Source organism: Xiphias gladius, chromosome 7 (assembly GCF_016859285.1).
Source record: "Xiphias gladius isolate SHS-SW01 ecotype Sanya breed wild chromosome 7, ASM1685928v1, whole genome shotgun sequence".
In the NCBI taxonomy this organism is placed as follows: Eukaryota; Metazoa; Chordata; class Actinopteri; order Istiophoriformes; family Xiphiidae; genus Xiphias; species Xiphias gladius.
The window spans coordinates 16,803,641-16,831,317 of NC_053406.1; the positions used below are offsets into that span (position 1 = coordinate 16,803,641).

At 39.1% G+C, this 27,677-nt stretch overlaps 2 protein-coding genes and 1 non-coding gene across 3 annotated transcripts; 2 read left to right on the forward strand and 1 right to left on the reverse strand.

Moving 5' to 3' along the window:
* The first annotated feature begins 849 nt into the window (after window positions 1-849).
* trnastop-uca lies at window positions 850-936 on the forward strand. Its single transcript has one exon. It is a non-coding gene; the product is annotated as a tRNA-Sec (tRNA).
* Window positions 937-2,573: 1,637 nt separating this feature from the next.
* mrpl28 (mitochondrial ribosomal protein L28) lies at window positions 2,574-6,666 on the forward strand. The gene is made up of 6 exons (XM_040129990.1): window positions 2,574-2,726; window positions 3,391-3,700; window positions 5,193-5,345; window positions 5,429-5,563; window positions 5,708-5,794; window positions 6,196-6,666. The coding sequence occupies exons 2-6, from the start codon at window positions 3,416-3,418 to the stop codon at window positions 6,289-6,291; spliced, it is 756 nt and encodes a 251-aa protein (XP_039985924.1). The 5' UTR covers window positions 2,574-2,726; window positions 3,391-3,415; the 3' UTR covers window positions 6,292-6,666.
* A 6,657-nt stretch (window positions 6,667-13,323) lies between these two features.
* Window positions 13,324-27,471, reverse strand: relb (v-rel avian reticuloendotheliosis viral oncogene homolog B). Its single transcript, XM_040131117.1, has 11 exons — window positions 27,175-27,471; window positions 26,864-26,884; window positions 24,642-24,823; window positions 21,145-21,480; window positions 19,430-19,596; window positions 19,193-19,284; window positions 18,873-19,004; window positions 18,640-18,744; window positions 16,744-16,959; window positions 16,470-16,541; window positions 13,324-14,890 (listed from the first exon to the last, which is right to left on the reverse strand). Exons 1-11 carry the CDS (start codon window positions 27,224-27,226, stop codon window positions 14,457-14,459), a joined length of 1,809 nt encoding a protein of 602 aa, XP_039987051.1. The 5' UTR covers window positions 27,227-27,471; the 3' UTR covers window positions 13,324-14,456.
* Window positions 27,472-27,677: the final 206 nt, after the last annotated feature.

The following is a 27,677-nucleotide window of genomic DNA, read 5'->3' on the forward strand; positions in this document are numbered from 1 at the left end:
GAGTCGATTAATCAATTGGTCAATTTTAATTTTAATAACAACAGATTAATTTGTAAGGTCATTTTGTCATGCAAAAACTTCAACCATTTCATGGCCCCAGCTTCTCAAAACTACGGAGTCGCTGCTTTTCCTTGTTGTAGATTACAGTAACCTGAATAATTCTGACATTTGGATATAGTTCAACAAAAAAGCAAAAGTCGCTTTGACTCTTGACATTTCGTACTATTATCTGATATTTTACAAACAGTCGGTTGATTACATAATTGAGACAATAGTCACCAGATTAATTCATAATGAAAATAATCATTAGTTGCAGCCCTTAAAAGTTAGCTGCACCTGAACTACAGAGGTAGTTTTTTTTTTTTTTTTTTAAATACTACATCCAACACTGGGTGTAACTAAAAACAATAATGGCTGTTCAACATGAACAGTAACTGGCACATGGGATGTAGCCATTGTTAATGTCATCAATTATCACCTGTGCCTTTCCTGCCATGACATGGCAGTATGGCTTTATGTTTAATTGTAATCCTGAACATATATCTTACCTGAGATGACGCGATCTGGCTCCACCTCTTTATTTCCACACAACCAATCAAAAGACGTCTGCATTGCATAAAAGAGCACAGACTCCACTATATGTCCCTTTTTTGTGTTTATTTGACATAGCTATTGGTTTCAAGTAACCAGCACATGGTCGCTCAATATGTACACGATCTTTGATGAAGAAATACACGCAAGATGCAGTCTTTTTTTTCGTTTGTTTGTTTTTTTTTTGCTTGACACCCTGACTAAGACGGGTGTCGTTGGATTGAGGTTTAAATAGCACGTGATGCCATGTTTTTAAATGCCCGGATGAGCCTCGGTGGTCCGGGGTGCAGGCTTCAAACCTGTAGCTGCTTAGCGGCAGAGTGGTTCAATTCCACCTTTCGGGCGGTGGATGATCGTCACTGTGATATCTACCTTTAAAGACTTGGTTTTACCAGGGAAATAACATCAACGACTTTTGGTGACTTTTTCAGTGTTTACGACAATGAGTCCAAGTTATACTAAGACTTTAGATAGTTTAAAGGTAAATATTATAAATTAACTGTCAAGATTAACCGCGTTAAGCATGTGCATTAACCGGGTCTTTTTTCTTTTCAGTTTTACTGTTACAACCTTTAAACTCTCCTGACAACGTCACGAGTCTTCCTGTCAAGCTTTTTTCCTCGCACTTCACAATAAAAGTCTAACTCATTAAAAGGAATTGTGTACATTTTTTTTCACTTTTTCTTTGACTTCATCAAAGTACTCAAGTACTGTACTCTTTGAGGTACTTTTATTTTACTTGGGTGATCTATTGTATGGTCCACTACATTTATTGAACAGCTAAAGTACGTAATTTCTTGTACTGATGGAATGTTTTTTTTATGATTTTGAAGTTAATGATGGTATACTGTCTTATTGAAAACTGTTTTTCTGTTTTTGGGTTGTTTTCCTTTCTTCTTTTGTTTTCAGATTTTCGTATTCATATTGTGTTTCATTATGTCCGTTATTTAAGGTGAAAAAATTGTAAAGCTCCACAACTGACTTTTATCTATTATTTATTCAACGTCCGCATCACTGGTGGGCTCCACACAGGGATCACAGATGAAAATAAAGCTTTTAGCTTTATCTGGTACAATAAATGTATTGTGCAGTGTCCCTATTAAATAACCAATAAATAAAAGAAAAGAAATAATTATATGCATAAATTATGGCACACATAAATATAACATATGATCACACCCATGATGATTATTATAAAAAATAGGATTATCTTACAAAAATATTATAAATAATTAAGGGGTTAAACTATCCAACATTAAATGAAGCTGTTAAAATCAGCTCCACCTTCACAAGCTTCATCAAAATACTGCTCACATAATGCATCCCTCATAATGTAACATAATAATATAATACTCTGAAAGGGGCCTTTCTGCATAATAAATACTTTTACTTTTGATCATTTTTTAATTTAAGTAGAATACATCTGGCTGTTAATATGTCTCTACGTACACCTTTGTTAACGGGACCTTTCTGTGTAGGACAGTATGTTTACATTGTCCTATTGCTACTTTTGTAATTTATTTTAATCAAGCTACTTATGACATAGATGTAATTTTGATTAACTTTTAACGGGTTATTTACCATAACAAAAAGTGAAAAGAAGAGCATGGATATCAAAATAACAAGAATAAAAATCCAAAAAGAGACAAGAGGAAATGTACAAAATATTTACACTTGAATGTGTAGTTGGTTTATATACCCAACACCTGTGTAAGATTGTTCTGATTTGATTATTGGAAATTAAAATACTAGTTATTAAAATAAAAGTATACATACAATTAATGATAGATAAATAAATAAATAATAAATAAATAAAAAATAAATAAATAAATAAATAAATAAATAAATAGTAGAAATACATTTTCAATCTTTGACCCGTCTGTGAATCTACATCCGGCGTGCCCGGAATGAAAAAAAAAAACTTTGATTGACGACCATGAAAGCCAATTAACTGCGAAGATTTTCCAGCCTGGCATCCACTCATGTCCCTCGTCAATGTGGGCGGGCCGATCAGTGCGGGCAGGTACCGAGTGTGCGGCAGGATTCGTGTTGTCCTTGCTTGTTCGATTTTGAGGAAAACGTGGATGTAAAACTCACTTTGTGCTCGGCGAAGGTCGCTGTTTTCTTACCACCCGGTAGGACAGACTTCTGAAATTATTCCTAACGTTATGTCATAGTCGTAGAGGCCTTGTTTGGTCAAAAGAACTGAGTTGTATCTGTGTTATTAGCCTGTGCTAGTGAGCGTAATGCTAACGAGAAACGTTATGAAAGTTATTCACTTTTTGCTTGTGAGTTTAAATTAATATTAATCATTTAAAGACAATCTGTACCATGCAACCACCAGCCAGAAACTAATAGTATTTAGCTAATTGAGTTATTTCAAAGTAATGCAGTTATAATTTCAGAGAATATTTTAACCACGTTTTCAAAAGCCCCTCACCAAATTAAATATTTAGGTTAGTATGACTGCAGTTACCTAACGTGTTTTAAACAGTCTCTAAGATGTCACTGTTTATCTAGTTTTATATTTGATAAGTGTAAGTATAGTGGCTTTTGATCAAGACCTGGTCTGATTTGGTCTAGATAGTGACCAGAAATCTTGCTTGACAAATAAAACAACTTATAAAAATTGGCACTTGACAATGTTTCAATGAATTTTAAAAAGCAATGTGCAGAAAAAGCTCCTCCTAATTTCTGGTTTTATTTTTGACGTTGCCTGCATTTGACCAGCACCTGACTCATGTTTACTACAGTTACTAAGTGATAATATTTCATTTTCTCCTTATTTTGTGTTACTAGATTTGTCTTCAAAAGACAGTCTGTCATGCCTCTTCTAAAATACTCTCCCAAAGTCTGGGAGGCCCTGAAACTGAAGCAGGGCATCTACGCTCGTCTCCCTAAGCACTACCTCAAGTCCCTTGAGAAGAAAGAGCCGACCCCTGTCCACTGGAGACCCCTGGGAGTCCAGTACCGTGCCAACCCAAAGACTGGGCAGAAGGAGCGGGTGCAGGATGTCCCGATCCCCATCTACTACCCTCCACCGTCCCAGGACGGCCTGTGGGGTGGAGAAGGCTGGATAAGAGGTTACAGATATGCCAACAATGACAAAGTGAGATTTGACACCATTTTTGTCATATGTGATAGTAAATTGAATATCTTCGGGTCTTGGAATGTTGGTCATTTAAACAAGTGATTTGGGCTGTGGCAAATTATAACTTTTATATAATAATATATAAGTCATTTTTTTCCGTTCTGACAATTTATAGAACAAATTATTAATCAACTAATTGAGAAAATAATCCGCAGTTTAATCAGCATTGAAAATAATGGTTAGTTGCAGCCCTGATTTTAAGTGTGAATCATAATATTATCATAATACTTGAACCACAGTATTACTTTTAGAATATGCAGTATTCTGATTATTCCGATGGTACATTGCAATATGTTTCAATATAAGATTTGTGTTGCGTGCTAATTCTATTTCCAAAGGAAAACGTTATTTCATTTCATCTTTTTTTTATTTTTTATAATCAGCTCAACACGAAAGTCTAAAATTTAAACCGTAATCAGTGACAAAATATAGATATGTTATGATGAAAAAGGAGAAGGGAGAATGTAAAATCTTATATTACCTGCTCTCTGTTTTTACCATTAAGATACCGTACAAGGTACAATAAATTTTTCACTCTGCTCATCACACTTGAGCCATTTTTATTTCAGTAAATGGGATTGTCAAGAGGACACACAATCCCAGAAATCAAGTACAGTGGCATGAAAAAAGTTTGGGCACCCCTGGTCAAAATTTTCGATACTGTGAATAATCAAGTGAGTAGAAGATGAACCAATCCAAAACGCATAAAGTTAAAGTTGAAGCTGAAGACTGAAAGAGGATGGTTTCTACAACAGGATAATGACCCTAAACACACCTCAAAATCCACATTGGAATACACCAAGAGGAGTAAACTGAAGGTTTTGCCATGGCCCTCACAGTACCCCAATGTAAAAATCATGGAAAAACCTGTGGATAGACCTCAAAAGAGCAGTGCATGCAAGAAGGCATAAGAATCTCACAGAACTAGAAGCCTTTTGTAGGGAAAACGGGCAAAAATCCCTCAAAAAAGAACTGAAAGACTCTTAGCAGCTACAAAAAGCATTTATAAACCAGGTGTTACTAAGTACTGACAATGCAGGCTGCCCAAACTTTTGTTTCAGGCCCTTTTCCTTTTTTGTTATTTTGAAACTGTAAAAGATGGAAATAAGAAAGTAATCTTGCTCATAATATTAAAGAAATTTGTAATCTTTAACTTTATGCCTTTTGGAAATCAGGTCATTTTTACTCACTTAACTATTCACAGTAACAGAAACAGGGGTGCGCAAACTTTTTCATGCCACTGTATATTAAAAATTTCTTTGCATGTGTATTAGGGTTTACACAATCCAGCTTCACTGAATGCAAACACCATGGTGTGTTTTGGATAAACGTTAATGGAAAAATATTAATTATTCAAATATGCGTGCTGACTCAATATTGCCAAGAAAAATATCACTCGACATCATAGCATCTCATTGAACTGAATTCTCTGAATCGTCTCTTGTTGTAGATGTCAACTCGTCTGAGGAAGACCTGGAAACCACAGCTGTTCAAAAGAGAGCTTTACAGCGAAATCCTCGATCACAAGTTCACCATCAGCGTCACAGCCCGCACTCTGGACCTCATTGATGCTGTCTATGGCTTCGACTTTTACATTCTCAAAGTAAGAGATTGCTACCTCTGTTTAACAGACTGACATTTTCCATAGGGCTCTTTATGTGACTCTAATGTCCCAACTCCTATTAGACATCAAAGGAAGACCTGAACTCCAAGCTGGGAATGGACCTGAAGAGGGCCATGTTGCTTCGCCTGGCACGCAAAAACACAGAGCTTTACCCCAACGACCCTGTCAAGAGAGAGAAGGTCTACAACAAGTACAAGGTCAGTCAGATGTGATTGATTCTAAATGTGTTGAGTGGTTGCTGGCACAACAGTTACAACCTCGGTGTTTTTCAGCTAGTGCACAAGAGATGGAGCTTAATGAAAATACTAATTACAGTTTTTTTTGTGTTTCTGTCTGAGCAGCAGTTTGAGATCCCAGAGGAGGAGGCAGAGTGGCTGGGTCTGAGTCTGGAGGAGGCTGTGGAGAAACAGCGGCAGCTGGAGCACAAGGTAACAAAGTCCTCAAGCACAACTGCCTGAATCTCACGTCAACAACTAGAAAAAAAGCAACAGAGCTAATGCTCCTCTTTTGCAGAACATATAGATAGGAAACGCAGAGTGCAAATATCTTCTTTTTTCGTGGGAGAAAGACATTCATTACAGAACACAGACATACAGTATAATTGGCTCCCATTTCCCATATTTGATCGTTCTTTGCTCCTCGATCGTCACATGACCTGGAAATCAATTTGGTCCTCCTCTATCCCGCCCTAACCAGATCACACATCACCCCTGAAAAACAAAAAAAAATAATGACAGGCTGAAATGCTTTATTTTCTTAATCATAAGAGCATATACATTATGTGTCCTGTGAGTTCTGACCTAGTTTTGTTTTGACTCTCGTCTTCCAGGAGCCTGAGCCTCTGTTCAAGGCCTGTGTGGACAAGCTGGTGGAGGAGCTGCGCATCCATAAACTCTCAGAGCCGCATATCACGGAGAAGAAATGACGACCACAACCGTCTGACAGATGCAGCTTTTCAGACTGAAAAATTACGTAGGTTGAACTGTCAAGTTTCTCCAGATGGTGGTTGGATTTTGAGTCACCAAGTTTCTGCTTCTGAAACATTTTCGGTACCGAGTGCACACCTGGGACAACTTGGTGCAGTTTCAACTTGTCTTTCCATCTGGGAGCAACACAAAGGACGAGGTCATGTTGGACTAATGCTTATTTATTTCAGTTCTCTTTATCCCCCCTTGCATTTAAGACCCATGCGTGAGAAATTTAGGAATTAAGGGGAAAGCCTCCATTAGTGTATATACACCCTGACCAGCTGAGATATAAAGCCCTTGTATGGGATATAAAAAAAAAATTAAAAAAAATCCTGTTTTCTTAAACCTTGTATCTGCTCATCTGTTCTCCACTAACTATTCAATCAGTCCACTAATTATATCATTCACTGTTTCACTGCATGACGTAATGTAGATGAGATGTAAGCAAAAACAACTTTAAGGAACAGATTGAGATTTTGGGTAATACATGTATTCACTTTCTTGCTTAGAGTGAGATGTGAAGGGTGATACCACACCAATGTTTTCATGTTAAATATGTAGCTGGAGCCAGCCGTTCCTTAGCTTAGTTTAGCATACAGACTGGAGCCAGGAGGCCGGAGCTAGACTGTCTGTCCAATGCTAACAAAAATCTGCCAACCAGCCCCTCTGAAGCTCACTAAATAACACATTGTATCTCGTTTGTGTAATCCATCTAAAACTGACAATATGCCATTTTACCTGGGGATTATGCTGTGCAATATTTTCTGATTGGGTGCTTCCAGTCTTAATGCTGAGCTAAGCTGATCACATAATAATATGTGTCAGGGGGCTGTAGGTGACACAGTTTCTTATTTGGTTTGGTAGGGACGGTAAATATGAGAGTGGTATCGATGCACAGCAGTGGAAAGTAACAAAGTACATTTACTCAAGTACTGTACTTGAGTATTTCCATTCTATGTTACTTTATTGTTCTACCTCACTTCATTTCAGAAAATATTTTACTGTTTACTTAACTACACTAATCGAACAGCTTTAGTGGTGGGAACTGTTGGGTTTCTCTCTATATTACTGTAAATCAGTAAAGGGCCTTTCGATAATGTGGGTTACAATTTGCCGCTAAATAAATAAAAATGAACTGAATTTAGCTATTTGTTACTTTACAGATTGAATTTCACAAAAAAAAAACCAATGAACACTTAAGATCAAACTAGAGCTACAACAATTAGTTTATAAATCGCTTACTTGATCAATAGAAAAATAATTGGCAACTATTTTGATGATGGATTAATTGTATGTTGTCATTTTTACAGCAAAAATGTCAAACATTACCCAGTTCCAGCTTGTCATTTATAAGGCTTTAGTGCCAGTTTTAGTCTAAGTGATAGTAAATTGAAAGTTTTTGGATTTTGGACTGTTCATCCCTGTGGGCTTTGGAAAACTTTGGCAGACTCTTTTCACTCAGACAGACTCTTTCTTGCATTTTATATAACAAACAATAGATTAATCAAGAAAATATTTGGCAGATTAATCAATAGTGAAAATAATCGTGACTTGCAGTCCTACATCAAACTACCTAAAAGTATATAAAGTGGTCAAAATTAGCTCCTTTTTGAGTAGCTACATTAACATTAAAGTAAAATGCTGCTTATATGTTAACAGATCAGTATTAGTAATGACATAATATTATACAGCATGCAATATTATAACTGACAGGAGCCTTCCAGTAAATTTTGCTGTTTCATTGTGGCATTGGTACTTTTCATCAGCTCTCGGCAAGGAAGCAAATGAGAATAATTCCCAAGATGTGGAACTATTCCTTTAATCTGTTAAAGTACAAGCTGAATATGTGCTTTACCACTTATGAGGTTGTGAAACCAGGAATTGTTATGTCTGTGTGTTCCCACTAGGTGGAGCCAAAAAGCTTTAAATGAAAAGAAGGTAAAGTCAACATTTGGGAGAAGAGAGCAACTGTGACTTTGTTAAAATTAAGTTACAACTAATGAACTTAAGAAATTAATCAGGCTCATGCATTAAACCGTATGGCGCCATATGTCAACCTCCAAACAGCGGTTTAATGTGTTATATCTCCGCAATCTCTGAAACTGTCATGTTTATTTCTCAGCATTTCTTTGTCAGAGATGATGAGTAGCACTGCCATCAAAACAAAAAGTGTCGTAATAACCTGCACATCTGCCCTAATGCAGCAAAGAGCCTTATATGGTGTATGAGTCGTCGAATACAGGAAAAAAGACAGGTTTATGAAAACATAAAAAGCCGTTTCTTGCCTGGTTTCGCTTTCAGCACCTCTGGTGTGATCTATGTCAGTTGTATTGGTGTTGTGTCACTTTGTGGTTGCAGTACGCTATTAAGATGAGACGGGGAGTCCCTACTGGGCTGGGGACTCCCGTGGGTGTTGTAACCAAGGCAACAGAGAAAAAAAGATACCCAGCACCTGTAAACAGGAAGATTCACTCTTTTTATAGATACAACCACAGCCTGGAATTACCCTTTAGTTTGTGCACATGATCAAAGTAGTCCATGTTAACAAAAACAAACTCCGAAACTGACACACCAAGTGCCGAATTTGGGGAAAAAAAAGATTTCTTCCTTCTTTGGCAGACAGATCAGAGAGGGACATCTGGCTGGTTCATCCTCACTCCACTGAGCTAAATGAGGATTAAAAGTTCATGATTTTTGACCTCATTTTTTAAATTTAAAATCACGAGGAACCACAAAGATTAATTAGTAATAAATCTGATTAGTATGTGAGAAACTGGCATCCATGAATGTGACCAGTGCGCGAGATGTCTGTGTTACTTTTTTTCCAACGAATCATTTGTCAACAACTTTTGAGCTCTGGAGGGGTAGAGGTGTCGGAAGAGGTGACACTGATCATGGCTGCAGCTGGTCCTGACCTGCCTGCTGAGCTGCTCTATCCTGTTGCACATCTTTTCTTTATCATCCCTGTTTATCTTTACTTGTGTAAATATTTATTACGATAGGTGCCCCCTTACCAATCCCCTTTCCAGTCCATATTTGGCCAAATATTGTTCTGTTTTGTTTTTTTGTAATGTTTACTGCCAGCTGTATCAAACTTGGAAAGGGGCACAGTCAGTTATAGAATAGTTGTCTTTGATCCTAGAACTTACTGATACATGTGGAAACCCGGTACATAAAGAAAACAAACAAGTTGATTTATAGAAACACTATCTGTGTCGTTCCACCACTTTGGTCCAGATTGAAATATCTCAACAACTACCGAATGTACTTCCATTAAATCTGGTGCAGACATTCATATTTCCCACAGGATGAATCCTAATGACTGGTGATCCTCTGACATTTCCTTATTTGTGGTTTTCGAGTGAAATACATCAACAACCTTTGGACTGATTGCCACTTCATATATCATAATATATATCAATATTGCGATATAAAGTTACATATACCATGATCAAATTCTATCCTCATCCCCTACTCCTACAGGACAGCATGGCACCAGTCTGTCATTTACTAAAAAGTGTGTGATTTATCAGTAAGGGCCTGGTAAACAGGTGTGATCACCTAACAAGTAGGTCTGACTCCGGTGAACGCTCCGGTTTTCACGGAGATCCGGAGTGACTTAACCTGAGTGATGTAACTGAAAGTTAAACCTCCCCCCCTCACGGTCCTAGAGCAAAGTTGAGGTTAAAAACCGTACGAGTTCCCTGATTAAGTGTCTCCGTATCATTTCTATATCTGATCGTTGCCACCGCACATGACTCATCCTGTGAGCTCAGTATTCCCCAGAGTCCCCGAAAAACCAACCAGACACCTGCACAAATAACAAAACTTAGTTTGAATCACACTACAGCGGTTTCATGCTTACAGTCTGAAAATGGCAATTTATTTGCTAAAATATGACTAATCATAATAATGACTTAATCAGGAACTATTTTTAGAACCGATTAACAGTTTAAGGTATTATTTAATAATCTAGATCCATCTTCTCAAGTATGGGAATTTGCTACTTTTCCTTGTTTTCTATTGTTGTAAATGAAATATCTTTGGGGTTTAAGGTCAATCAGACAAAAATAAGACCTCTGAAGATGTCTCTCTGGGCTCTGGGACACTGTAATGAGTATTTTTTTTGAACTATAGTTTCACATTCAATAGACCAGTTAATCAATTAATATAGAAAATAACGGACAGTTTAATTGATAATTAAACTGCCCGTTATTTGCAGCCCCAGAGAAAGTAGTTCGCCCACTTGTTTTGTTTGGTTTGGTTGCTGCAGCTTTGCCCAGTGTTCACTGGGACACAGCCTGGACATGTGTCCCAGTCCAATATAGGGTGAGTACACATCATGTCACGAACACATGGATAATATGAATATACACTCCGTGAAGTATTTCAGTGACTTGTTTTAGACATGACCTTTTAAATTTTCTGTCTTTTTTCTGAACAGTCTTCACGAGTAGTCACATGGAAACAATCTTTTTAATAACAAAGACGTGGGTCAATTTCACAGCTGTCTTTGATCACATTAATTATTCTTATGGCAGTCCCACTTGATTTTCATGGAGCTTTTGGAGTTGCTGCTGATCATGGACTCTGCTTTAAAGAAACAGTCCGACCTTTTGGGAAATCAGATGATTTGCTTGATTGGCAAGAGTTAGATGAGAAGATACCAGTGTCACGACTGTATGGTAAATACGAGGCCACAGCCTGCAGCTGGTTAGCTTAGCACAGCACAAATACTAGAAACAGAGTGAAAAAGCTAGCCCGGTTACCTTAACTTAGCATAAAGACGTAAAAGGGGCAAACAGCTAACTGGCTGGTTTAGCATACAGACTGGAAAGGGGCAAACAGATAGCCTGGTTAGCATAGCGTACTATAAAGGCTGGAAATGGATAGCCCGAATAGCTTAGCTTAGCATAAAACAGCTAGCCTGGCTTTATTTGTTTAATGGGTACAAAAAACAAAGTAACAGAGTAATAAGTTTCAATTACCGATTAGCAAGCTTTTGTTATCTTTGGACAAAGCTGGCTGTTTCCCCGTTTCTAGTCATTCCAGCCACCCGTTAGCTTCATATTTAGAGCTTAGCAACAAGAATAGTATTAATCTTCTCTCTTAACTATCAGCAAGAAAACTAATAAGTGCATTTCCTCCTTGTGGATACTACTATCCCTGCTTTAACCTCAGGGTGAAAAAAAAATCTTTTATACAAAAAAAAAAAACCTTGAAAGAAATATGTTAATACTTACTGTGGCTGTTAAACAAGTCCATTACAGCCATGCTGCTGTAGTCTTAATTAATTCTTAATTAAACCATCCTTTTTCTTTTTTAATAGAGGATGACCATAACCAAAACTGATAGTCTCAACATATCCAGACACGTCTTAGCAGCAGGGATGATACTATTTCACAGGAAATAGTGTATGTGTGTGTGAGTGAGTGATATCAGAGGCCTTGGAAACCAGCCTAGTGTGGACTTTCCCAGTGGCTGTAAGCCATCTGGGTTCAGGTCAAGTCAACAGTGACGGGCAGCGCCAGATAAGGTAACACCTGCTCTATCCAACACACTCCCAAGAGCAGCACATGAAGTAACCAGGTGTGCGGATGAAAGACAGAGAATGATAAAAACTCATCTGTCAGTATTATTGTGACAGCACTTCCACCGCTGTTTGTTTACTGCTCAGTAAAAACAGGTTTATGAGTGTGAGAGTGTAATAAATGTGATGACAATTAGTCCACTAATCAAATGAAATTAATCAGCAGCAATTTAGCTTTTTGTTTAAGTATTATATCAAGCAAAAATGCCAAACATTTACTGGTTTCAACTTCTTCAATGTGAGGATTTGCTACCTTTTGACAAATATTCTAAATTGTATCTAACGACACCTTGGACTCTAGGAAATTGCGATGGATGTTTTTCCCTGTTATATTGTATAAAATAAGCAAGTGATCAATACAGTAAACAATCATTAAAGTAATAGTCCTTGCTAAATAAATCTATGTACCTAAGTAGAGTAAACTTACAACTGCGTAAAAATACTCTGTTAGTAGAAGTCCTGCATTCAAAATGTTACTTAAGTATTAACATCACCCTTAAAAGCACCAAAAGTAAAAATAGTACTCAATATGCAGAATGGCCCATTTAAGCATAATGTAAATTGTATTGCCGGATTATAATTATTGAACTATTCACGTGGTAATACAGGTAAAGATGGGGCTAATTTTAATTACTTTATATACTGTTAGGTAGCTTGTGAATTTCTCCCTCAATAAAACCTTATCTTAATCTACAATAATGCATCATACTTTATTTATTGATTGTATTTTGTATTATTAATCTGAATCTGTAAAGTATACTGAAGTTATCAAATAAATGTAGTGAAGTAAAAAGTGCAATAATTGCCTCTTTAATGTGGCAGAGAGGAAGTGTAAAAAGTAAAAATACCTTTAAGGAAGCATGCTCACAAAGCTTAATTTGGAAGTTTGCAAAAGAAACATTAGACATTTTAAAATGAAGGTTAGAAAAATAGTGGTGCTAACTTCCCAATATGTCACAAGCTGTGAACATTTCTAAACTGGCGTTACGAGTTTCCCAAAAAACATGTGGCCTTAGAAAAGACTGGGTGACTCAGCAGAGACTACACTAACTGAAGGGCAAAGAAGAAATAAAACTCAGCCTTATTGATCACGGTAAGATGTGTCAAACAAGTTTTTTAGAGGAAAAAGGCATTAATGCTTTTGTCAGGTTAAGACGCTGCGACTTTGACATCGAGAAGTGAACAGCACAAAACCACCTTCCACGTGTTGTTGCCGAGATTCATAGTTTTTAAAAGAGAGCAAGCAGGTTACGAATGTGTGTAGGCAGGCAGATAAAGGCAGGTGTCATTAAAAAAGTGTCTTCATCCCTTTTGTCTTTTTCTCTGCAGTCTTTTGTTTCTCTTGACATCATCACAAAAGCAGTAGTCAGTTTCAGAGGACGTAACGACACAACAAAAACAGCATTTGACTATTTATTTTTTTCTTTGAAATATTTTCACTTCAGTGCAACAGCGAGGGGGGTGGAATTGGACATGTAACAAATGCACGTGGAAATTTGAAATAGCTCGAGAGTGAAAATGCAGAACAAAAGGAACTGACACAGATAAAACTACAAAAAGGAGGAGGACTAGTTTCTATTGCATTTAAGTAGATTAAATATTAAAGAAGCCAGCTGGTGTGACATCCACAACAATAAAAAGCAATTACAAACAAGAATATTGTGAAGAACAGATCTGAAACTACTGTACTTTAGACTTTGTGTGGTGCAGAGCTAAAATCCTTTCATACTGATGACAACTTCTAGTAGGAAGTTAGCTTGGTTTTGAGTAAACAAACAAACAGATCTCACACAAATATTACACTACAGCTATTTTAATACTCACCAACAATTTACTACAACAGAGAGCAATTTATTGAAAGGGTTTCTTCTGTTCCCAAGTTAAACAGAGAAGGTACAGCGAGAATCACCTTCTTCTGACCTTAAGCCTTAATGCTAGCAGCATTCATGGACAAATATTTAGGAATGTTAACTTGCTTTTGATTGCTAAAGCCTTGACCAGCGAGGCTTTCAGGCAACGATAAGGATAGAGAGTTAAGGAGAGGGCACAAGAGCAGAGTTGTGAAACCAAATTACTCTACAAACAAATTACAGAGTGCAAACAGCTGGAGCAAAGAAAGCATTTTGCTTCCTCTTTGATTTAAGACAACATAAACTTTTCTGGCTCTAAATTCAGGTAAAGTTCAAGAAATAGGTCGGAGTTTTGGGAAGTGCACTTACTCGCTTTCTTGCATAGAGTTTTGTATTAGTTAGTGTGCTTTAGAGGTGCTGGTAGCCAGATTTTATTACCTTTGGACAGTGCCAAGCTAGCTATTTTGCCCTGCTTCCACTCTTTTTGCTGAACTAAGCTTATCTAACCGTGCACTAGTTGTAGCTCCATGTTTACCATGCAGACATATGAGAGGTATCAATCTTCTCATCTAACTCTTGACAGGAAGGTGAATAAGCACATTTCCCAAGATGTGAAACGATTCCTTTAAAGAAGACAGAGACAGTGTGTAAATGTTGAGGAATGATCCTGACCATCCCGTCCTCATAGTGCCTCTTCTTTCTTCACCTGAACAACGTTGGACAGGCTGTCCTGTGGCTCTGACTGCGGAGTCTGATTCTCATTCACAAGCATGTTGAACTGCAAGTCGCTGTACTGGGAAAAGTCCTGAGTGTATGAGCCAAAGTTGTGGTTAAAGTTCATGTCCATGTTGGCAAACGTGGAGCTGCCGTCGGGCTCCTCCTCAAAGTCACAGGACATGTCGAGGTTCGGGTCGGAAATCGCTTCCCATAAGGCAGGAAATTCTAGCAGCTGATTAAGGAGGGTCGCGTCATCGATGCGGTCCTGCGGCGCGTTGTAACACACCTCCCCCGGAGCAGTGGCCACGGGCTGGGCAGCACAGAGCCTCTTGTCTGGAGACATCATGGTTTGAGGCTGCGGGAAGTGGAAGGGCTGCTCTGCTGCGGGTGTGCACTCAGCTGCAGGAGAGAAAACAGATTGTGTTACAGAGAAAATAAATACCCGTGAAAGAAATGACGAAAGACCAGTTCTTGGGTAGATACATTTTTACTTGGTTCATAATTCTTGTTGTTTAAATCTTAATATTATTGAAATATTTGCATGAAAATATTGAAATTTTTCAATACTTTTCTACATCATTAAGAAAACTTGGCAATACTGATGGTGGTGTAAGAAGCATCACTTAAAGTGCAAGATGTTAACATAAATACAGAAACATTCACTCAGTTGACAGTTTCTTTGGTACACATGGCTACAACAAAGGCAGTCTAACACAACAAGTCCTGTAAAAAAACCATGTCGGTCATAATGTTCAGTTTTTTGTTATGGGAAGCTGGTGGTGCAATTTGGGGTGCTGTTAAATTGTACTGCATCATACTGACAGGACTATTTCTTCCTCATTTAAATCAAGGAGCGTGGGCAGAATAACAGAAACACCTCTCTATATAATGCAACGGAGTTCAGCGGCAGTACAAACTACATCCTCCAAAATGATCACACAGTTGAATCAAAAACCCTTTAAAACAGTTTCAACAAAAACTGACAATTAGAACCGTTGTGAAGGGAGGATTTATTTCAGGACTGTTATATTAGTTTTAGCTAGGTGTACCTAATAAACTGACAACCGAGTGTAAGTGTACCACTCTGTACAGTTAATTTTTTTGCTTGTAATGTGGAAAATTGTAACTGGTGCCATTAATGCACTGCATCTTTATTTTTGCTTTTTCTTTATTTTATTTTATTTTATTCTACTTCGGTATGTATGTATATTTGATTTTACTCAGTATGTAGCATCTACAGAATGTGCATATGTATGTATATTAAGCATCTTGGGCTCAGAGTATCCTGTAACAATGGTTCTGTTCCATTTAGTTTTCCCAGGAAGTCATGCCAATGAGTGACCTTGCAATAGGCCTTTTTCAGAGACAGCATAGGTGTAAATAGCACAATTAATGATGGCTGAATTCCGCTTCAGTTTCAGTTTCAGGGTCCTGGTATTGTGGCTGACTGCCTCCCTGTCATTGAAACGCCGCTTTTCTCTCTTTTGAGGACACCATCTGTACAGTACTAAAGTACAACTTAGAAGTACTTGGACATTACTTGAATATTTCCATTTTCTGCAACTTTATACTTCTACTCCACTACAATTCAGAGGCAATTACTGTACTTTTTACTCCACTAGACTCGTTTGATAACTTCGATGACTTCGCAGATTCAGATTAATGATACAAAATATAAATCAATGTAATGTCAGTTAACACAACATACAAGACTGATAGAAATGCAGAGTGTCGGCCTAGCTTTAATAGAACAGAGCCTTCTTTAATGTTATTAGAAACACGTCCTTTTCCTACTATGTCAAGTCAAAATGTCTGCTGTGAAAAAGGCCTATAGAGACAATCCCATAATGTCAAAGGCCACTTGTCTCGTTTAATTAGTTTACCTCCTAACAGCCTCTACACACCAGAAAAAGGAAACATGAATAAAGAAAACAACAAATCGAAAGAAAGAAAAGATAGAATGAGGTCCAGGCCTCACCTGTCAAACAAGGTTTCTCTCTGAAGCTGATGTCCCTCTTTATCTTACTCTTCCGCTTTACCTCATATGGATCTGAAATGGAAAACAGTTTGGGAATACTTAAATGAACCTCCTGTTACTGTTTCTGGACAAAAATTATCTGCTGCACTGGTTTGTAACATGTTAATTTAAGCCTTTTAGCAGACACTGCTACATCTACACACATCTAGACTGATCAAAGGAGTAAAATAACGCCAAAGACCGGACAGCTCAGCGCTGTACAGTCCTGACTGACCTGGGTTGTGTGGCAGGTACGTGAAGGTAACAGGCTCGCTCTCCATCTGGTCTGAGATGCGACGCAGCACGATGCTGACTTCTACCTCCTCTGTGATGTTCCGGTCCTGGTAGGGCGGAGTCTTAAACACGATGGCGATCTGCCGGTGCACGTCTGTCTGTGCAAACTCCCCATTTGCCTTCCACGACCCTCGTCTAAATCTGATCTCTATGTCATCTGTGGATCAGCGACAACACGCAGAGCCATGTTAATCAAGATAAATGAGAAAACTACCTGAGAATATATTATTTTTCAGGTTTCATCGGTCTTAAAAAGCCCTTAAAAAGCATTGATTTCAGTTTGCTCTGCAAAAAGCCTTCAAAAGGTATTAAAACATCTTACATTTATTTTAGAAACATCTTAAATATTGGTCTAGCCCGCCATAAGCAGTATTGTAGCTTATAAATGATTTTGTATATGATTTTAGCATATTTTGACTGACAAATCCTCAGTACTATTGTTCCAGACCTCTGACCTTGTGTAAAATATGTTAAAAAAAAAAGTAAAAGTAAATCCCCCAATTAGTTTCCTGCTGCTTATCCAGGTCACGTTTTTATGCATATTATTAGGAATTATTGTTATATACCACTGGGAAGTACTGACATTTTTAATGATATAAATATCATTAAAAATTATGCACTTTGTAAACACTTCTAGGTCTTATTATCCTTACTGGTTTTCATTGATATCTTTCATACTTTGGCCAGTATGACCAGGAAACAGGTATCAAATTTCAGTTTATGTGTTATTAAAAACATCTGAAAAAGTCTTAAATTTAACTTGGTGAATGCTGCAGAAACCCAGTTTTTTGTCCTGGTTTTAAAAATGAACAGCAAGTCAAAGTATTGAAACTAATGTAGCTGCCATTTATACTTCTTTTACTGTCAGTGTTGGTGTTGTGGCGCCAGCTTTCGTAAAATAAAAACAATGAGGCGGTCATGGGCTATACCAGAACTAACAGGAAAGCAAAAATACTTTACAGCCACTTTTATGTCTCTTCCTATGCTCATAATTAGCGTTAACAATTATTTATGGTGTTCAAAAACATAACAGAAACACGATTTCTACAAAAATCCAGAAGAAATACCAATTTGCTCAAAATGTTTGATTTTTGTTGACGCTGTTAGAGATGTTGCACCAGCAACTAAAGCAGCAACAACTGCAAATCAGTGAAGGCAGCATCTACTCGACTTGAATACCAGCTTTGCAGAATAATAGACACAATTTTATATTTTAGTTTTCAAGGCCACGGGAGGCAAATCATACTGCAGAGGTGCAAAAACACTGCAAAGGACAGGACAACTGCATGATCAAAGAGAAACGGTGGTCAGAAGTAGTCCCTCATCAACCTGACATCAAGACACTTAACAGGATATCTGCTATGGCCGTAAAAATGGTCAACCGTCAAAGAAAATAAATAAGTAAATTAAAAAAATTCCACAAACTCTAAAAGTGCATGAATCGTTTCTACATGTGATTAGAAAGCTATATCGTCATTAGTCTTTGCTTAAATTTTCCAATGCCAACTCTTCTGGAAGTGTCAGTTTTCTCCTAAAATATCCACCAAATCAGATTTTGAAGAAATCTCAGGTGAGAGAGAGAGAGAGTCCATTTGAAGTTGAAGATTTAGGACTTATTTTATATCTACAACTCCTTGTTTTTAATGTTTTTTAACGGGGGTTGGGAATTCACCACCATCATCATACTCTCCAGCTGATGTTTTCTAGGCCTGAGGCAGAGCTTGTTTAATGTACTCTCTGCTGTGTGAGCCTGATTTTGTCCATCCGCTGTATATTTCGTACTTGAGCAACAGAATAGTCAAATATAAACTCCACTGACTGAAGGTTTTCCTCTAACCTTTCTGCACTTTGTCACACAACATGTAGATCTCTGTCTTGCCGGTGCAGGGCCCTCTGTACTGGTTCAAACAGGTGATCTTCAGCTGTGATGTAGTCGTGGCCTCTGTGAAAGAAGAAGAAGAACAAAAAACAGGCAACAATGTGTCATAATCAGGAAATACATTTTTGGTTCAGCTGGTTGTATTGTCGTTAAGAGTGGTAGGTGTGTGTGTGTGTTGGCAAATGTCTTACTCTTGTCATAGATCGTACTGGACACTACTGGGCTTAGACTGTCCTTTCTGCCATCCTCCCACTCAAGGTCACACTGGAAACACAGACGCACCGCATTCATGTCCAGGTCTTCAATGCCCTTTGAGTGACCAGCTGAGGGACGAAAAGACACAAAATCAATTGATACGAGGAGTCACAGTGAATTTTAACAGGGATGAAAGAAAAAACTGTGTCTATATAAATAGATGGATGTAGGAAAGAAAGTTCTGATTAGGTTTGTGTGTGTGTGTGTGTGTATATGTGTGTGTGTGTGTGTGTATGTGTGTTGGCATCCCACTCACTTTGAAAGGGGTCGATATTTTGGCTTCTTCTTTTCTGAAGCGAAAGGTCAAGCTCTTTCCGCCTCACACACTGGATGCCAAGGTTAGCAAAGCTGGAGGTTGAAAACAGGTTGTAAAACAAAAGCACATTTTGTACGTTCCAAAGTTGGAAAAAGAAATTTTAAGGGTGAAATGAAAAAGGTAAAAATAGGCGATGATATTGGGTCCAAGGTAAATAAATGAGAGATGGATGTAAACCTGTGACGCCGGTTGCTGTGAGGGTTGAACGTGACCACACAGATTCCTGAACCAGTCGGGCAGTCTTTACCCACAAGGCAGTGGGGGTGAGGCCGGTGTGGGAGGTCTTTGGTCACCAGGGAAACGGTGACTGTGACTCTCTTTATGTGGTCAATGGGACCCTGAATCTGGAAGAGGGAACAAGAGAGGAAGATGAAAGACAGAAGTACGAGGAAGACATAAAAAAATTGAAAACAGTAAACGCACCATCCCCCCCCAGCTGATGTCGGCCCAACAAACATCCTGTTCCAACCTGTCGCTATGAACCTCACTGGTAAATCAATGTAAGTGTGAGAATTACGAGACGATGCTGACACGCATCTTGACTTTAGGTATGTTAGAATCTAATCAGTGACATCTGGGACATATGGGTAAAGAAAAACAACCAAGCAGCGTGCATCCCACCTTTGCAACCAAAACATGACATGCATAGTGGTGCAACATGGTGAAAGTAACGATAATGATCAATTCTCATACGCAGAAAAGAGAAGGAAAAAGCCATCAAATGTGGAAAAATGAGAAACTTCAATGTGTAAAATATTAAAATATGGAGGTGGATCCTACCCAAAGAAGAGTGCCAACCTTGAAAACCATTGCAACCCAGACTAGGGCATCTAACAGTTGTTTTCATTGATAATGAATAGACTGATTATTTTCTCTATGTATTGGTTTGTCTACTAAATGTCAAAAGGGTTGTGAAAAAAAAACAGATTCACTGAACCAAAACTGCAAAACCCAAAGATACTTCATTTACTATCAAATATGGTAGAGAAAAGCACAAAATTACTCACATTTTGACATTTTTGCTCGAAAATGACTGAAACAGAGCTGCAACGATTAAGCCGATAAATCAGAAATAGGCAAACTTTTAAAAAAAATATATATAATTGAATAATCTCTTTATTATTTGATTTGATGCTTTTATTTGACATTTTTAAGATGAAACGATCAATCAAGAAAATAATCAGTAGATTAATCAATAAATGAAAATAATCATTACTTTCAGCCATAGACTGAAATGATCAATTATCAAAATAGTTGCAGATTCATTTTTATATGATTGACTAATCGATGCAGCTCTAACCCAGAGTAGCTGCCGATCCAAGCCTTTTTGTGTTCTTTGTGCGGGTGAGTGCCTGTCTTTGTGCATATTAAATGTTCTCACTTTTCTGCAAACAACGGCTCCCTTCCTTTTTTATTGTGTCTTATCACTGACCCGTTTCGAAAGAAAGACTTTTTCCAACCGTTTCCTGTGGACAATAATTATTTCCTCTGGATTTTCTTTCCAAATAGCACCAGTTTCTGTGCTCTTTGAACTGCGATTGCAAATTGCAGTTAAAATCCCCACACAGTGTCTTCCTTACTGAGTGACCGTGTCTGCGCAAGGAGGAGATGAATGCGTAGGAGTGTTTGTTAGTATGCAGGCAGGGGATAAACCGCCTGTCTTTGACCTCTCTTGAGGTGGGATTTGTGGGGACTTTCTAATTGACTCCAACAACCCACATCCTTCCAGCTCCACCCATCTACACCGTCTTGACATAGGGGTTTATGTGTACACGCCAAACAGAATCAAAAGTTGGTAAAACTTGCTAGTCTCAGAGCTGGTAAACCCCCTTTAAGGTCAAAAATGAAAAATAAATTTAACTCAAGAGAGATTGACATGTTGATGACTTTACCTCTATCGCAGGCTGAGTCTTGTTGGTTTCAGTGCTGGACACCCCCAGGATGCTGCCGGCTGACCGTCCTTCACACTCATACCGAAACCTCATGCATCTGTCCTTGGGCTCCTCCACCACCACCAGTTTGGGCTTCTCTAGAATCCGCTCCAGCATCTCGATGTCGCCCCGGTTCTGAGAGGAAACACCGCCGGAGCTCCTGGAGGTCGGCAAACACGAGCCCTGATTATGGCGAGAGTGGTTGGCTTGAGAGGTGGCAGCCCGGGAGGACGGAGCCGACGCCATCTCACTGGAGTCGTTCAACCGCAGCAGGGACGGAGGGAAGGTGCAGGTAGGCTGTGGAAAGAAGAAAAAAACAAACAAAAAAAAACACAACCTTATTCACAACATTATTTAACCAAGTCCCACTGAGGCTGTGAACCTCTTTTGCAACAGACACCTGGCCAAGACAGCAGCATAGGAAGATGGAGACAAAACAATACTTAATCAGACAACAGATGAAATTCTTTTTTAATGGTAAACTGAATATTTTGGGGGTTTGGTTTTATTTGGACTTTTTTGAAATGTAATATGCACAGAAAAACAAAGACAAAGAAAAGTCGATAATGAAAATCATCTTCGCAGCCCTAGAGCCATTAGCAGTTCAACCACAGAGACATTTGTCCTCTAAACATCTCTTTGATGCCCAAAGAGGAAAAATTATCCAATATTTCAGTCAAAAAGTCCAAAAAAATGCAATAAAAACTTAACAGAATTTTATTTTTTCTTCTTCCTGCTTCCATTAATCATCTGGCGACCCCTCAGATTTGTCTGCATATGAAGTAGTTAAAACTAGCACCCCCTCTAGCAGCTCTAACAGTAAAGCAGTAGTTCTTACACACTGATGAGTCAGTATTAAAAATGTCACATATAAACTGGAACCAGTACTTTTGATACGTTAAGTGCATTTTGCTGATAGTACTCAGGTAATTGTACTTGTAAAAGAGCATTTTCACATTCTTGTATTGGTACTTTTAATTAAGTAAAATGTGTGAGTTCTTCTTATTGGCTTCCCCGTAGCATTAGAAAACATCAGCTCGCAATAAGAGAAAAATTATCAGTCAAAGGCCTGTTTTTAAAGTATATAACAGAGAACCAGATGTCTGTCACCCATCATAGCGATTGATAGTGTATGTGAAGTTTTCTGTGGTGAAACTGAGCAGCAAACCGGAGTCAGTGCATGTTTTTCCTTCATACATGTGCTTTGTATCAGTGCATACAGTTAACCATGCGCTCTTTGACTTTTCCGTTACACCACAGGCCATTAAGCTTTTCCGCTCAATCACAGACTTGGTGTTAATACCTCTCTCTCTCTCTCTCTCTCTCTCTCTCTCTCTGTGCTGCTTTTACTTTCTTTATCTCCCTATCATAAATCCCCAGTTTGTGCCCAGTAAGGCCTCCATTGGCCTCAATGTAAAACGAAGCAAAAGCATCACAAAATAAATTTACACAAAACACGCTTAAGCTTTAGTCTCTCTGTAGCATGAGTTTAACAAAAGATGAATAATCAAACCTGCAGGAAACAAAGAAGTAAAGAAGTTGAGTCCTTTCACACCCGTATAGCAGTTAAATCTGCATGATGGCTCTGCATGAGATCATGTTTCACAATATCCTGTCGAGCCACAGATGTCTGCTGCTGTGTTAGCGTGTTAATCTGGGCATACCTGTTCGCCTAAAACACTGAAGCTAAACAAAAGCCTGGCAGCGAACAGGAAATAGGAAGTCAGCTAGACCTGACGTAGATCGACCAATTGAAGAAGCAGTGTGGCGCGAAGAATGCAACCTCCAACCCCCGGTGGGTTTGGCTGGTAAACAGAAAGGACGGCAAACTGAAAGTAGGAGTCAGATTACAGGTCTTCCAAGTCATCAAAACCCCTCCTCCCCCTTCGCTCTCAGCCTCCTCCCACAGGAAAGCATGCTGGGGAGGTGTGGCAGCCTCTCACAGGCTGCAAAGACTCATAACTTTTTAACAAACTGTATTTACACACACACACACACACACACACACACACACACACACACACACACACACACACACACACACACACACAAAGACAACCCAAATGTAGCAACCACACATGTGCAGACCATTTGCTAAGTAAAGAGTTAAAGCTATTTTCTGGTGCCCTAGATTATTTGTACCTGTCTGTGCAGGCTACAGCGTCACTTCGGTTTTATCAGATTACAACACTTGTGATCTCCCCGATGTCTGTAAACCACGTGCTATATAGTAAGAGCCTGACCTGCCTGGGTGCCTCATTACTGCTCCGCACAACAACCAAAACAGCCAAACCATCCGCAGGCTTCACATGCACCACGCCGCAGTTTATTCCCCCAACATTTCATCCTGCGAAAACCCCTTCACTAAAACAGAGAGACATCCCAGCAGAAGCTTCATCTGTTGGCGAGTGTGATACTGATAAGCTTTCAGCTGCAGCATGAAGGCAGTGTGGACGAAATAACAGTTTTGCCTGCACAGATCAATTACTCAGTTCCCTTGACAGCAAAGATGCATGTAGTCTAGGGCTGTGTCTCACGATTTACTGTCAGCATCAATTAAGCCCCTGATTGTTGTTTTGATTTAGCGTCGAGTCTATAAAATGTCAGAAAATCTTAAATTTTGATTACAAGTTCCTAGAGTCTGAGGGAACATCCACAACATGCTTGTCTGACTGGCTGCTTTGTCCAACCAACAGTCCAAAACCCAAAGATATTCAATTGACAATGACATATTAAAATGCTGCAAATCCTCACATTTGAGAAGCTGGAACGAGATCCTTTTTAAATCAGTTTTTCTTGATAATTAACTTTAACAATTAATTATCAGAATTGTTATATAAAAATTTATTGACTATCGACTAATCAACTACTCGTTTTGGTTTTAATGTCATCTAGCCAAGATAAAGACAACCTGAGAAAAGACGTAGCTCTGGTAGCACAAAGAAAAATGCCAGAATTCAATTTTTAAAATGACCTCTGCATTCAGTTTTGAGCTTAAAGATAAAATATACAACTTTTCTAACACTTAATTTACAATAATCTAGCGAATATCATTAATTAATCATTAAACACCACCTGTACCTGGATAAGCAGCAAAAAAATGAATGGCTGGATGTGAATTTCACAAGGTCATAGGTCTGGAAGAATAATTTGCTCCAGCTATAATAATAAAAATACTTTGCAATACCTGCAGATACCCTGTATTAAACTGAGTCTTGTGTTTGTCGCGGCCCCTCTGATTTTCCCCACAACTGGCCACTCTCCCCTTCTTTTATCGCACCACCTACACCTGAAAGAAACACCTTCATGCTTGACTGTTGGGCATCGCCAACACTCAGGAAACCGCTAACCGAGGGAGAAACCAGTCGAGACCAGACACAACAACAGAAATAACCACCTCTGGTACAAATACTCAACCCTCTGGGAGTGCACACAAGGATACTTTTGAACCCACTCACCGGGTGTGCGGTGCCTCTCGCCACCAGCACCGGCTGTGATGACTGCGGGGAGCTCTGTCGGTGCATCCTGGTGTGATGGCTGCGCGCAACCTGGGTGAGGAGGTCAGCGGGAGGGGGAAAAGGTAAAGGGAGGGGGACAAGTGGCTGGTCCCCGTCCTCTATGATGAGTTCCTCGATGAGATCTATAAAAGCATAAGTATTGTCAAACAAATTGTATCTGAACCAATGTTGATCCACAACGACTGACTGAGAACAGTGTTTTTAACAGTTTTCATGTAACCCAAGGACACTTTATACACAGAAAACAAGCAATAAAACTATGTTAATGAAAAAAGTAAGAATATAAAATAATAGATAATGCCTTATTTGACAGGGCCATTATTTCTTAATAATATCCTGAAAGTTTTTCCTGGAAAGAACCGTGTAGTTTGGTTCTAAATACAGTAAAAATGGAGAGAAAAGTTCTGAGACCGTTATTGTAGTTAGTTCAGTTAGTTGTGCTGAGTTTATTATTGTCTTCCATATGAATTTTCATAAAGGAAATTGCCCCATTGAAACCCCAGTGAATATTTACTACTCTCTTATTTATTACTGGAAACTTTATTCTTCATCTATGCTGAACTGTAGGTTGTTTGGAGACACATTTTGAATGTTTAGCTCACCCGTCATCCTCTGAAGTAAAGTGTCAAGGCTTTGCTAGCTTAGCATTTAGAAGTAGCTGGAAGTGCAGCAGCTGATCACTCTCCATTTTACCTGTAATTTAAACCAAATCATATGGTTCTTTCCAGGAAATGTCTAAGGAGGTTATTTGGAGATAAACTCGGATTTATGGACCTGTCAAATAAAGCCTTATCAAATGATAAAACTAAAACCAATATCAATATAACAGGCAGAGTGGAGTTTTTATAGGATTTCTACAGGGGGATAAATGGGATCTCAATGACGACCTCTAATTTAGTGTATGTTCATACTTGAGGGGGGCCACCTTTCCTGAAACAAAGACCACCTCCACTCACATCCTAAAAACTTTTGCCAGTTTTATTAAAAATGACATTAACCTACAGGAGGCAAGAGCAGATTGGAGCTATTCCATAGAGTAAACAGCATATATTTAATGAGTGTAACTTACAGTGAGGCTGCCATATCATGAGTAAACTAATCACCCGACGGGATGCAACTGAGTGTCTGAACACCTTGGCCTGTTCCTGGGGTAAACTCAGTGTTTGAGTATTTTGTACTTCTGCATTTACATTAGATCCGTTTCACGCTCAGCATTATGATGTTTGTATTTGCTGACGTGCGCTAAAAGCGTTGTTCACCCCACACTGTCCATTATATTCCATATCGGGACACCTCAAAGTGCACTGTCCGGTTTGCACGATTACTGAGGTACAAGTACCTCGAAATTGTAAAGTACATTACTCAGGTTAATTTACTTAAGTCACTTTCCACCACGGTTGAAGTCAACCAGTAGAGGGGCGGAGGTCTGGCTGTTGCCATGGCTACCTGCAGTTAAATTTAACTTGTGGTCTGATTCAGGCCCGTTAGCGAGGCCTGCTGTGTCTGGCACTTGCAAACCAAACAGAAACGAGAGTTTCCTGCAGGCGTGGCGTTTGAAATATTAAAGCAGGCCTAAAACATGTCGATTGCGGTTAGAGCAGAAAATCGGCAGCAAACTTTGATAATCAAGTAATGATTTGAGGGTTCATATGAAACGTGGGGATTATCTGCTGGTTTTCTCATAATTGACATGATAGTAAATGAATTTCTCTAGGTTTTGAATTATGTTCTGCCATTTTATAGTTTTATTATACTATATTATACTGTATATTTTGACTACGTTTATACAATATTTTATAGTATTGTATTGTTATAATGCATATAGACAAGCGAGAAAATAATGTGTGATGAATAAAGAAAATAAGTTAGTTTCAGCTTGAAATGCAATACATATATTGAGATGAATGCTTACTAATGCTAAGTTTCCTGAAATCATGTTAGGTCGATTTTGTTGTTGTTGTCTGAACCGTTTTGTTTTCCACTTTCCTACCCTGAGGCTTTGTGTGAAACAACACAATGCGAGATAAGGAAGCAGAAATACCGATGGTTTACTTCTCCACAAAGTCATCTCGGGTCACGCTTTGCAACGGCGCCTTACACGCCACACATGCATTACATTTATGCTCAACAAGAGCCAAAGGGAAACAAGAGTCCGTACTCACCGAAGTCCGACGGCCCTCGCTCTGCAGGACAGACAGAAAGTAAAGTGTCACTGAACGCAATGAAACGCGGCTGCGGTTGTTAAACTTTGTAGCCTGCACAAGGCTGAGCGGTAACAGTGGGACTGTAGGAGCCGGGGGGAAGTGCTCAGATCTCGGGAATGGGTGTTGGCTCCTCCGCTCTGACAAATCGCATGCCTGAAGATGATGTCAGCTCTGTCTCTCTCTCTCTCTCTCACACACACACTCTCTCTCACACACACACACAAACACACACACACACACAAGCACAACGATCATCACTTCAAACCTACCGCTGAAGGGGTCCATGTCTTTCATCGCATGTAAGGAGTCCTTTAAGACCATGAACTCCACCGTCGCGTCCTTCAATTCTCTCCAAATCGGATAAATCCCGGTGTCGCGGCGTGTCTTCTCGGTCAAATCTCTCTTTTACTCCCTACAGCAGTCGGTTAAAGGTTCGTCGGGCGGGACACCAGCTCCGAGTGTTCGCACCAACCGGCAAAAAATGCGTTACACCGACTTGAGGACATGCCTTGAATGATGTGTGAGGCACCGTGCTTCAGTTTTGTGTTTCCGCAGCAGCCTCGCCTCTGATTGGCTGGTTTGGGTGTGGAAATCCCCTCGGCGTCACGTCACCTCCCAGCCGGGAACCCCCCCCCCCCCAGGGCAGCAGGTACCCCACTTCAACCTTTTTAACCTAAATGCAGCGCGTCTTACTCATTTGCATATTCAACATCTTCATCTCAGAAGAACATCGTGACCGCAGAACGGAGAGATTCCCCCCCCCCCCATTAAG

Bases quoted from the DNA above. Each gene is read 5' to 3' on its own strand.
- mrpl28 (XM_040129990.1), top strand. From the start codon at position 3,416: ATGCCTCTTCTAAAATACTCTCCCAAAGTCTGGGAGGCCCTGAAACTG. The intron at 3,701-5,192 runs GTGAGATTTGAC...CTCTTGTTGTAG, and splicing joins GATATGCCAACAATGACAAA to ATGTCAACTCGTCTGAGGAA. The intron at 5,795-6,195 runs GTAACAAAGTCC...CTCGTCTTCCAG, and splicing joins AGCGGCAGCTGGAGCACAAG to GAGCCTGAGCCTCTGTTCAA.
- relb (XM_040131117.1), bottom strand. From the start codon at position 27,226: ATGGTCTTAAAGGACTCCTTACATGCGATGAAAGACATGGACCCCTTC. The intron at 19,597-21,144 runs GTAAAGTCATCA...TCCCTCTTCCAG, and splicing joins AGACTCAGCCTGCGATAGAG to ATTCAGGGTCCCATTGACCA. The intron at 19,285-19,429 runs GTTTACATCCAT...TTCAACCTCCAG, and splicing joins CACAGCAACCGGCGTCACAG to CTTTGCTAACCTTGGCATCC.